At 37.0% G+C, this 12,843-nt stretch overlaps 1 protein-coding gene across 2 annotated transcripts in view; it reads left to right on the top strand.

Annotated features, from left to right (window-relative positions):
- Positions 1-528: 528 nt before the first annotated feature.
- Positions 529-12,843, top strand: part of snx7 (sorting nexin 7) — a 48,380-nt gene continuing 36,065 nt past the window's right edge. For both annotated transcript variants that reach the window (XM_005162844.6, NM_001002229.2), the window contains exons 1-5: positions 529-755; positions 7,462-7,653; positions 7,740-7,850; positions 8,333-8,497; positions 12,485-12,683. In XM_005162844.6, the coding sequence (XP_005162901.1) occupies positions 633-755; positions 7,462-7,653; positions 7,740-7,850; positions 8,333-8,497; positions 12,485-12,683 (790 nt within the window). In that variant the 5' untranslated portion in view covers positions 529-632. The remainder of the gene's footprint in view (positions 756-7,461; positions 7,654-7,739; positions 7,851-8,332; positions 8,498-12,484; positions 12,684-12,843) is intronic.

Below are 12,843 nucleotides of genomic sequence, written 5' to 3'. Positions count from 1 at the left end.
AAAAAAGCAAAATAAATCAATTAAGAATAAATTAAAGTACAAACTTTTGGGCCCCATAGCTGGAATTGCTTAGGGCCCCCAAATCACTGACTCCGCCCCTGCAACCATCATAATATAGTTTCCTACCCAAAGTCCATTTTTAATTATGTAAATATAAACCTTTACACGTATAAACATTTTCTTATTTGCATTGCTGTTATTTCACGGTTCTTATTCGTTTAATAGTCAAAGGCACGAGCTGTTGGCCAAAAACCAACCATCATAACATTAATACTATAATAATAACTATCCAAAGTGCACTTTAAATTATGTAAACAGATGACATATAAACTTAAAAACATTTTTTCTATTTTCATCGCTATTATTTCACGGCTCAAATTCGTATAACATTTAAAGGCACAAGCTGCTGGACAAAAACCAACCATCAAAATATTGAGGCAAATACCGTAAACACACACTCCTTCACGTGGGCGTCCACACACGCCTCAACTCTCGGCTCTTTCCCTGTTCCGCGGTTTCCGATTCTGCGCAGTGGAGCCCGCTCCGCCTCAGCTGAGCTTTTTGAGAGTTGTGCGGAAAAAAAAACTGATGAAGTCCAGAAAACTTGTAGCAAAGTAGCGATAAGAGCAGCGATGAGTGTACCAGCCGTCGACAACACCGTGTCATCGGGCAATGCTTCGGTCGCGATCCCTGCTGACATGAGCGGGCAAATGTTAGATCTAGATGAAGACGATGACTTGGAAGTTTTCAGTAAGGTAATCAAACATCAACTGGTTAAAACAGAGATTGATCGCAGACACATAACTAGAGTTTATATCTTTTGATTCTACTTTATACGTGACTAATCAAACCTCTCTGTCGTTTTCTCACTGAATCAGTGTGTTTTGCTGAGATATGAAGTTTCAAAGGTCAGCGATCAGGCGCTGTCAAGCCATGTTTTTTTCCCTTAAAAAACTCCAGCGTAGTTTTTACTGTTGGTTTCTGGTTGACCTCACTGCTTTAAACGCCATTTGATGCCATTTTAAATAAATAAACCTCATCTAATTAAGTACAGATACAGCTGTGTTTGTTTCACTGACACTGATCTTATCTGTCTAGTAACGTAGTGAGTCATTCAATGTCTAGTAACTAGTACAGTTCAGTGGTTCCCAAAGTGGGGTCACAGAGGTAAAATCGGATTTATATTCGCACATTCGGATTTTCCCCTTAATAATATAATTTAATAAAAATATTATTTGCAGGCTCTAAATAGCGAAATCATATTAGCAACAATGACTATCAAAGTACAGCATTGTTCACAGTCAAATAAACAGTGTTTATGTTGTTTTCAAGTCGTACTATACGGTGATTTTAGACCGAATATTCAAAGTACCATTGTAAACAATATAGGGAGTGTGTCAGAAGTTGTCACTGAATAAATGTGTGAATAATGTTTTGAAGCCATACTTAAATTTCAGAGCCAATATTCAAATTAGCATGGTAAACAATATAGGGACCGTTAAAATTAAGAATGTGATTTTATTTTTAAACTTTACCTGAATTCTGCAAACTTGGAAGTACACCCTATTAACAAATTGGCTGAAGACCTTATAAATGCCTACTTTGACAGTCACCCAGAGATGCTAGCAAGCATGCAGGACACATAGCAAGTGGTCAGAATGTTATATCAATGCTTAGCAACACTTAAAACACCCTGGCAACACCCAACAAGAAGTTAGAACATCAACTGCTTGGCAATAGTTAGTTTACCCCACAAAAGAAAGAAAGAAAAACTAAGTAAAAATTAAGTTGAATACAAAAAAATGTGTTAGAGTTTTGGTAACCTACTACAGATGCCATTTGCTAAAAGTTTCCAACATTGTTCAAAGTAAAAACCTCATTTGCGCTCAACAGAATAAATAAACTCAAACGTGTTTGGAACCACTTGAGGTAGGTAAATGATGACAGTGTGTTAATTTTTTTGGTGAGCTAATAGCTAGCAATTCCAAGAAAGTAGTCAAATCCTATTTACACCTAACAACAGTTAACACCTTAGAAACTAGACAGAACACTCTAGCAACACTTAGAACACCCTATCAATAATATAAACACCCTAACACCTAGAAAGAGCACCCTAGCTACGCTTGATAAATAGAGCAAGTAGTTAGGGCAGCTAGCAAAGCTAAGTAGATAGTGCACCCTAAGAAAAGCGTAGCAAACACCCTAGAAAAACAACTGATTAATGCTTAGTAATCATTAAATCACCATAACAGCTAGGCAGAATACTGTAATAACACAGAGCAAGCATCAAAAATGCTATACCAATGCATAATGTTAAAACACCCTAACAACAATTCAGATCGCTTAACCAAAAGCGGTAAACGATTTCAAACTTTCAGGCATGTTAGACTTGATGAGCATTCAAGTTTTTTACAGCTACCACAACAACATTTTTTATTTATTTATTTATTTATTTATTTATTTATTTATTTATTTATTTATTACATTTAAGCACAATACAATGTATCCAAAGTGCTGTGCACAGCTAGTGTAGTAGTTCACATTAGCAATGGTTGTTATGAATGAAAGTGGGATGTTTGTAGGGTAAAGCAGCAGTGGCGTTTCTGCTGACTATGGACCGGTTTGTTATGACAGGAAACAGACGCACAGGCTTCTTTCCCAGCAGCTGTGGCTGAACGAGAGGGATTTGCATGCGTGTGTGTTTGGCCAAGGAAAAGATAGCCAAACACTATGAAAATCTGTTTTTTTACTGTGATCAAAATACGACAGCTTGCAAAGCAAGTTTAAGGAAATGATATGTATGGTATAATGATGTACTCTTGAAATGACATCACGTAGGTGTTTGGTGGTTTAGCAACAATTAGAGAACCATTTATTATGGTGAGTTTAAGATAATTACAATGTGTGGAAAGTTGGAACATTATAAAAAATGTCTATGCATCTGTGGTGTAAAGTAACAAATTACAAAAACCCAAACTACTGTAATTGAGTAGTTTTTCTCAGAAATTGTAATTTACCAAGTAGTTTTAAAAATGTGGACTTTTACTTTCTCTTGAGTGTATTTTTAATGTAATGTTGGTACTTTTACTCCACTACTTCCACCTGCAGTCACTACTTATTTTTTTCCTGTCTATATACACTATAAAAAAAATATAAAGCTAAGTTAACTTAAAATTGTAAAGCAACCGGCTGCAAAGAAATTTTGAGTTTAAGCTTCAGTGGTTAAAGTTGTGCCAATTCAATTTTTTTTTTAAGTTGACTGAAACGATTGTTTTAAGTCAAGCATACTTTTTAAAATAATTTGGCACAACTTCAACCACTTAAGCTTAAAAAAAATTCTTTGTAGCCAGTTGCTGTAAAATTTTAAGTTAACTCAGCTCTTTATTTTTTACAGTGGTAAAAGCTCAAATGAAGAATATAAAATTCAATGTCTTCTCAAATGATTTTTTTTTTACTTTCATTGAACAAACAGTTCCAAACATATGGAAGCATATGAGTAGCATAATTCAATTCAAAATGTAATATGCAAAATGGCAATGCAATATGTTAAATGGCAATGTATTTCTGTATTTGAATTAGCATTTTCTAAGACATATGAGCAATGTTTGGTGCAGAATGAAAATGTAAATTAAATTACATTGTTTGCATTTCTCATTTCAAACACTGTTTTAACATGTAAATTGTATCCACATTTTAAAGCTTTATAAGTAGCAAAATTAAATTGAAAATGCTATACACAAACTTAATTTGATGTGAATAAAGTACAAGCAGAAACTGTAGCAAAATGATAATTTAAATGTTATTTGTCCTAAATGCATTTACACTCGCGTCTAGGAAACGCAGGATTACATTTTCAGCATAACAGCATGGGATGTGTGTAGCAAAATTAATTTTGAAATGTAATATGCAAAACGATAATGCAATATGTAAAAGGCAGTGTATTTCTGTATTTCAGTTAGCATTTTCCAAGACATATGTGCAATGTTTGCTGCAGAATGAAAATGAAAAAAACATAATGCATTTTCATTTAACACATCGCGACGAATGAAAGCCGATTTGAAATTGAAAATGCATTCTGGCCTGGCCACGCCCACAGACGGCCACCGTTGCTGCCAGGCGGGTTTTAGGTTATGTCGTCACAGCTGCCGCGAGGACTATTTGGGACATTTGGCAGCATAAACATGGCGAAGTCTGTTCCTCAGCGGCTTCGTGAAGCTGCACGAGCCCTCGAGCTTGAACTGGGAAATACTTTAGAAAACCAATCACCTCCTAGCTCAGTAAACTTGGCTTAAGGTTTGATATTCGCGCACGCAGTTTTAGGGATCATCTGCAAATTACATCAACAGAACCAAAACGCACAGTAACTCAAAGCAGACAAAAATTGAGGAGATTCCAATAAATGGTTGGAGGCCAGACTGATTTAATACAGGTAGCAAAGCTACTATACCTCTAACTATATGGTACATACAATGCAGAAATAGGCAATAGCTCTTGTCACAAGCATACAGTACACATCAGCTAAAGCCCCTTTAGGTTCTGTCGATGTAATTTGCAGATGATCCCTAAAACTGCGTGCGCGAATATCAAACCTTAAGCCAAGTTTACTGAGCTAGGAGGTGATTGGTTTTCTAAAGTATTTCCCAGTTCAAGCTCGAGGGCTCGTGCAGCTTCACGAAGCCGCTGAGGAACAGACTTCGCCATGTTTATGCTGCCAAATGTCCCAAATAGTCCTCGCGGCAGCTGTGACGACATAACCTAAAACCCGCCTGGCAGCAACGGTGGCCGTCTGTGGGCGTGGCCAGGCCAGAATGCATTTTCAATTTCAAATCGGCTTTCATTCGTCGCGATGTGTTAAATGAAAATGCATTATGTTTTTTTCATTTTCATTGTGCAGCAAACATTGCACATATGTCTTGGAAAATGCTAACTGAAATACAGAAATACACTGCCTTTTACATATTGCATTATCGTTTTGCATATTACATTTCAAAATTAATTTTGCTACACACATCCCATGCTGTTATGCTGAAAATGTAATCCTGCGTTTCCTAGACGCGAGTGTAAATGCATTTAGGACAAATAACATTTAAATTATCATTTTGCTACAGTTTCTGCTTGTACTTTATTCACATCAAATTCAGTTTGTGTATAGCATTTTCAATTTAATTTTGCTACTTATAAAGCTTTAAAATGTGGATACAATTTACATGTTAAAACAGTGTTTGAAATGAGAAATGCAAACAATGTAATTTAATTTACATTTTCATTCTGCACCAAACATTGCTCATATGTCTTGGAAAATGCTAATTCAAATACAGAAATACATTGCCATTTAACATATTGCATTGCCATTTTGCATATTACATTTTGAATTGAATTATGCTACTCATATGCTTCCATACAAACATGCAGTTAAATCGTTTTTGAGTAAATTAAACTCTAAGCTCAAAAATATGTCTATCTAACTTACAATTTTAAACTGAGTTAACAATCTGTAAGTTGATTTTTTTTTACAGTATATGGGGATTAGAAAAATAATAGAAGGTAAATCGTATCATAATTAACTACCTCAAGACAGGGGTGATTTATAATTGCAGCAAACTGTTTGGAAGCATTAAAAGTATCCAAAAGAATATGTCCAAAATCTTTACACGCATTGACCCAGAGACTGTTTAGATGCATGTCACTGATGAAAAGAGGACGGATGTTTACAGTATCATGATTGAAATGGCCTTAAACACCCAGCAAGCACAAGGCGTCAACATGACGTAAGATCGACGTTATACCCTAACATCGTGGGGACGTTGCATTTTGTTTGGAAATGAAAATCTGTTGACGTCAATGTCCAATGTCCAACGTCCAAATTAAGATCAACGCCTAATGATGTTACAGCCTGACATTGTGTGAATGTTACCACTATTATGTCTATCAGACGGTGGATTTTGGTTGCCATACCTGATGAATAAATGCCTGTATTTGACATCGATATGACAAGTATTTAAGATGTTGGGTTGACGTTGGATTTTGGTCACTTTCTAACAAAACCTAAAATTAACCAAATAATACAGTCATTTCACGTCGTTGTTGGACATCAAAATAATATTAACGTCTAATGACTTTGTGTGCCTGCTGGGCAGTAGCTAAATGCACTACAGAATGTTCTGTTTGTTTACACACATTTACAAATTACATGTAAATGTATCAGCTTTTTACAACGTATTACTCACTCTTGAGTACTTTTAAAAGGGCTGATTTTTACTCATGCTTTGAGTAATATTTACAACAGATACTCGCACTACATTTTTAGACAAGTAATGGTGCTGATTTTTTTCTGTACTCTTTCCACCACTGCTACGCATTATTTAATATTATTTTTATTTTATTAGGAAAGCACAAGCCTTGATAGAATATATTTTTGTAGTGAAAATTAAAGATGAGGCTGTAATATTTTGGTTAAAACATGGATTTCTAGGATTTATTATATGATTTAATTAATTAATCAATATAGCATGATGGCATTTTAAAAAAATACTGTGATAAATGTTAAACCATAGTACTGAATAAGTATATGATATATCCCAGGGCTGCAAAATATATCATTTCAGCATTGAAATAATGTATGAAACTGCAATAGTCACACCTGATGATTAGCAATGTCAAGTTTGGATTATATGGATTATAGTTGATCAGCACCACAAAATGTAATTTTTTTTTGCGGGTCATTCCAAAGTATAACCCTAAATCCCTAAAATATATATTGATATATTTTTAAGACCTCTTACTATAAGGTTTAAGCAAGATTTCACAAGCATGGACGTCGCCACACTTTGAGCTAGACTTTATTGTATGGATGAAAGGGATGGTAAGAGAATAAACAGTGAACTGGTAGGTAGGTTGAACGGGAGATCTACGATGATTCCCAGAGACTCAGTTTAGGGGTACCATCTCTGTAATATTCTGGTCGTGTAATTAGTGGAATTGGGGGGGATTCAACCTAGGATGGAAGAGAGGGTTATAAGGATTGTGAATGGGAATTAAGGAAATGGAGAGAGAGAGAGAGAGAGAGAGAGAGAGAGAGTTTGAGAGCAGTGCTAGAGGGCTGGTCTGCCTTAAATAAGTTTTAGGGAGTAGGTGATTGGTTAAGAAGACAAATTGAGGTGTGGTTCCGCTGCTGAACTTTTGTTAACTTAATGTTATGATGATAGATAAACCAAAATTACTTGTATTTAATTATTTATGCAAGAATCTACACTATGCAGTGTTATTTTATATATTATTATTATTATTATTAAATTTCTGCTCCTCATCTATTACTGTAAACATATTTTCCTGTAAGCCATATCATGTCCATTTGGCTGCAAAAAAAAAAAAAACTGTTTGTTTGATGTCAAAACACTGGCCCTGTTTAGTGTTCATGATCCTTCATGTTTGCTTACGTACATGTCTTGTGCTTTTGGGTAGGATACGACTATCACAGACGGGAGCTCTTTCAACGCCTCCATGCAGACCTCACCAGCTTCAATGATCAACCAGTACAAGTTTGAGGAAGAAGAGGAAGATGTTGGCACCAAAGATATTTTCGTCACAGTCGATAACCCTGAGAGTCACGTGACTGCCATTGAGACATACATCACCTACCGGGTCATGACCAAGGTACAGCAGATCTGAACACAGATTCACCAGGAGCGACTTCTGTGAATAATTCTCTCGCCTTTTTCCATCGTTCTCCTTCATGACAGACCACACGGAGCGAGTTTGACTCTAGTGAGTTTGAGGTGCGAAGACGATACCAGGACTTCCTGTGGTTAAAGGGACGCCTGGAAGAAGCTCATCCTACGCTCATTGTTCATGTGAGTTAAATATAAGTTAGAATTCAAGTGTATGGGAGTGTTTAAATGTAAACTTTTCTCTGAAATTTCAGTTTGTGATGACCAGGTTAAATTTAGGAATAGGACGATAACTGGTTTCAAGTTTTACCACGGTTTGGAAAAGTCATGGTCTTAAAACCACAAAAATTTAGTTATCCCGTTCTGTGTTATATTTAAGGTTTTTTCCTCATGTTGTGTAGATTATCTTTATCAGACCCTTTGATATTTACTTAACACTTAGTGAACTGTTTATTAGTAATAAATCAAAAATTTTGATTTCTGTCATGTGTACAATTTAGTGTTGTCAAAAGTATCAGGTTCAGTACAAATCGGTACTGATATTTTAAAAACGTCCATTTTCTGCTTACATTAGAGCAGTGGTTGTCAACCATGTTCCTGGAGGATGATGAGTAGTGCTTTTACTTGCGCATTTAAAACCCTAACGTGTGATTGTGTCCCATCAGCCTCTGCCAGAGAAGTTTGTGATGAAGGGAATGGTGGAGAGGTTTAATGAAGATTTCATAGAGACCAGAAGAAGGGCTCTGCACAGGTTTCTTAACAGAATAGCAGAACATCCCATTTTCTCCAGCACTGAAGACTTTAAGATCTTTCTCACAGCTGCATCTGAGGTAAGGCTTTTGTTTTTTCTTTTTATCCATTCATCTCTCCCTCCGTCCATCCGCCCACCCGTCTGTCTATCTGTCTATCTATCAGTCTATCCATCCATCCATCCATCCATCCATCCATCCATCCATCCATCCATCCATCCATCCATCCATCCATCCATCCATCCATCCATCCATCTATCTATCTATCTATCCGTGTCTCCGTCCATCCATCCATCTGTCTGTCTGTCTTTGTCTGGCTATTCGTCTATCCGTCTCTCCGTCTATCCATCCGTCTCTGTCTATTTGTCTATCTATAACTATTCATCTATCCATCTCTCCATCCATCCATCCATCCATCCGTCTGTCTGTCCCTCTATCTGTCTGTCCGTCTATCTGTCCGTCTATCCATCTTTCTATATCTATCCGTCTCTCCGTCCATCTATCTATCTATCTATCCATCCATCCGTCTCTGTCTATTCGTCTATCTATAACTATTTATCTATCTATCTATCTATCTATCTATCTATCTATCTATCTATCTATCTATCTATCTATCTATCTATCTATCTATCTATCTATCTATCTATCCGTGTCTCCGTCCATCCATCCATCTGTCTGTCTGTCTTTGTCTGGCTATTCGTCTATCCGTCTCTCCGTCTATCCATCCGTCTCTGTCTATTCGTCTATCTATAACTATTCATCTATCCATCCATCCATCCATCCATCCATCCATCTGTCCCTCTATCTGTCTGTCCGTCTATCTGTCCGTCTATCCATCTTTCTATATCTATCCGTCTCTCCGTCCATCTATCTATCTATCCATCCATCCGTCTCTGTCTATTCGTCTATCTATAACTATTTATCTATCCATCTCTCCGTCCATCCATCCATCCGTCTGTCTGTCCCTCTATCTGTCTGTCCGTCTGTCTGTCAGTCTATCCATCTGTTTATATCTATCCATCTCTCCGTCCATTCATCTATCCATCCATCCGTCCACCTGTCTGTCTATCCGTCCATCCATCTATCAGTCTATGTATATCTATTCATCTATCCATCCGCCCATCCAACCGTCAACTAGTAACTACTCACTGGTCATTAAAACAGTCAACGCTTCTAAGATACTGATGTCTATATTTTTATTTATTATAAACACAGTTAAAACTGAAGGCAAACAAACCAATCAGTCAGTTTCACACACAACATAATCAAAGGACAACACATAAACAAAAGAATATACAAGCAATAATTTCTTTACTGTGTTAGCCTGAAAACCAGCACAGAGCTCGAAATTGTGACCGTTTTGTTATATATGCACCTGAAATTTGATCTATGCAACCTCATAAAATTGTTGCTGTGCGACCTGTTTTCACTGCTAAATGTTGACCACATGCGTGTGTTTAGAAGAAATGCATGCAGAATGCATTTTTGCACCAAAAAAAGGCAAACGCAGTGTTCAGGAATGGTTTAAAAGTTGACATGTCTATTTGCTGCAGTAAACCAATCCCTCAATGCTTGCCCCGCTTTCAAGCTTTTCCTATTGGCCCACTGCTATAGAACAGTATGCGAACGGATCGGTTAATGCCAGCTGTTAATCACTCAGTTTAGATGATAGAGAGCTACAGCCGCGAAAATGTAAAGGTCTTGATAATAGAGAATGAAAATAACATTTTCAGATTTTTTTTAGAAACCACTAATAAGATGTGCCATTATTGTAACTTGTTATCATGTGATGAACAATTCACCATTTACACTTTTCGAAGAATGGATAAAAGACTTCCAGTGGGTTAATGTCTGCTATGAAAATGACTAAAACATTCACCGTAAAGCCGGTGTGATGGAGTTTGCAGGTTTTAGTGTTTGCCACATCTACACATTTTAAGCTACGAGATGTTTTAACATTAACGTTAATCCTTCATTTAATCGTCACGATGCTGTCAGTCATGCGTTCACCGTTGCAAAAGAGCATGCATTCACTGAGATTAAACAAATATTGCAGCTCATGAAAAGACTGTTATTACTAATAAGATGACGTATGCAAACGATAAGTTATATGTGTCAATATCATCTGTGCAATGTCAGACACCACACGTGAGAGCAGTAAAGTTATTATCGCTAACTTATTTCATCTCATTTACGTCAAGTAGTGCGTTCAGGGCCGGTCGACGCATGCAGATTTGTTTTTGTTTGTTAGTTTTGATTTCAAATGCAATAAATCGGTTAATATAAAACTTGTAGTAACGGTGCTCAAAGTTTTTGGTGGATGCGTCTAAATTTTGGCTGGTGCGCCTACATTTTTAAAAGTTAGGAGCACCGGTGCTACCAAGCAAAAAAGTTAATTTTGAGCCCTGCAGCAGTAGATTAATCCCTAGCATTTAACATGTGTCTGCATTGATATTCACCCATGCTGACTATCAGGTTGAATTAATCAGGGAGGATCATGCGACCTCTAACTAAAACATCCCAACCGGAAACAAGGAAATTCATAAAATAATCATACACAAATACACATTCAAATAACGAAATAGGAAGAAGAACAAACGTAAACAAAATACAAGCTGACCGATTAACGTCAGCTACAACGAGGATTAAATTAATTGAATTTTTCATTCATTCATTCATTTTCTTGTCGGCTTTGTCCCTTTATTAATCCGGGGTCGCCACAGCGGAATAACCGCCAACTTATCCAGCAAGTTTTTACGCAGCGGATGCCCTTCCAGCCGCAACCCATCTCTGGGAAACATCCATACACACATTCACACACACAGTCATACACTACGGACAATTTAGCCTACCCAATTCACCTGTACCGCATGTCTTTGGACTGTGGGGGAAACCGGAGCACCCGGAGGAAACCCACGCGAAGGCAGGGAGAACATGCAAACTCCACACAGAAACGCCAACTGAGCCGAGGTTCGGCCCAGTGACCTTCTTGCTGTGAGGCGACAGCACTACCTACTGCGCCACTGCCTCGCCCTAATTAAATTTTTGAATGTTATTATTTATTGTGTGTTGTTTATCGTTTACTTAATCATTTATTCAAGAATTCTTCATTCATTTTATTCCTGTTCCGTAATTCATTCCTACCCATTTATTTATGAACTATTTATTTTGTAATTTATTCTGTTTATTCATTCATTTGCATATATTTATGCATGTATTCAAATTTATTTATTAATTTATTTATTTATTCATTTTTGCCCTGCCGGCCGCAACCCAACACTGAGAAACACACTTGCATTCCCACACATACACAACGGCCAATTTAGCTTATTCAATTGACCTATAGCGCATGTCTTTGGACTATGGGGGAAACTAGAGCACCTGGAGGAAACCCACGCCAACACGGGGAGAACATGCAAACTCCAAACAGAAATGCCAACTGACCCAGCCGAGGCTCGAATCAGTGACCTTCTGGCTGTAAGACAATCGTGCTTCTCACTGTGCCACTGTGACGCCCATTTAGATGTTTATTTCCTTAAATTGTTTATTTATTCCCTGTTATTCACATTTATTATCTTTATCTATTAGTTTAATTATTCATTCAGTTTTTTGTTTTGCTTTTGCCGTTGTTTTCCTTCTAATAAGTGTATTTAACTCGTCTGTACTCATAACACACACACACACATGCACTCACTCGCAGTGTTTCTATGATAGTCTCTGACCTTCTGTGTGTCACTATGTGTGATCTCAGTTAGCTTTACAAGAGGATTATATTCAAATGCATGCAGATAATATTTCAGTGTTTAGACCCGTGTGAGTGACCTCTAAGATAAGTGCTTTATAAATACTCATAATAAAGGCAGTTTTTGCTGTTATGGTTATTTGGCGCTTCATAGGCTAATATGACATACTGTACTATTTTATCAGCTATTTACACTGCTGCTGTTATTACTGGCCATAATTATTCATTAATAATTCATCAGCATGCTTTTTCAACCATTAGAGGCTTTTACTGAGTAAAACCTTATTATTGGAAATGATTTTCCCCTCGTCTGTTGGTTTGTACAGGAGCTGATCTCTCATAAGAAGCAGGGTCCGGGGTTTCTGAGCCGGATGGGCGAGACGGTGAAGGCCGTTGCTGCTTCTGTTCGAGGTGTCAGGAACCGGCCGGAGGAGTTTAATGATATGCAGGAGTATGTGGAGGCCTTCAGCCAGAAGATCAACTCACTCGATAAAGTCACTCAGAGGATCATCAGAGAGCAGAGAGGTGCTTTTATTGCTTCATCTCATATCTGTTCATCCTGTTTATTCACTTGTTTTTAGTTTGCAATTTGTTTATTCATGCATTGTTTTATATATATATATATATATATATATATATATATATATATATATATATATATATATATATATAGTTGAAGTCAGAA

This window comes from Danio rerio, chromosome 24 (assembly GCF_049306965.1).
Source record: "Danio rerio strain Tuebingen ecotype United States chromosome 24, GRCz12tu, whole genome shotgun sequence".
In the NCBI taxonomy this organism is placed as follows: Eukaryota; Metazoa; Chordata; class Actinopteri; order Cypriniformes; family Danionidae; genus Danio; species Danio rerio.
Note: the sequence above shows the minus strand (reverse complement) of the source record. Positions and strands in the feature narration are given on the sequence as shown.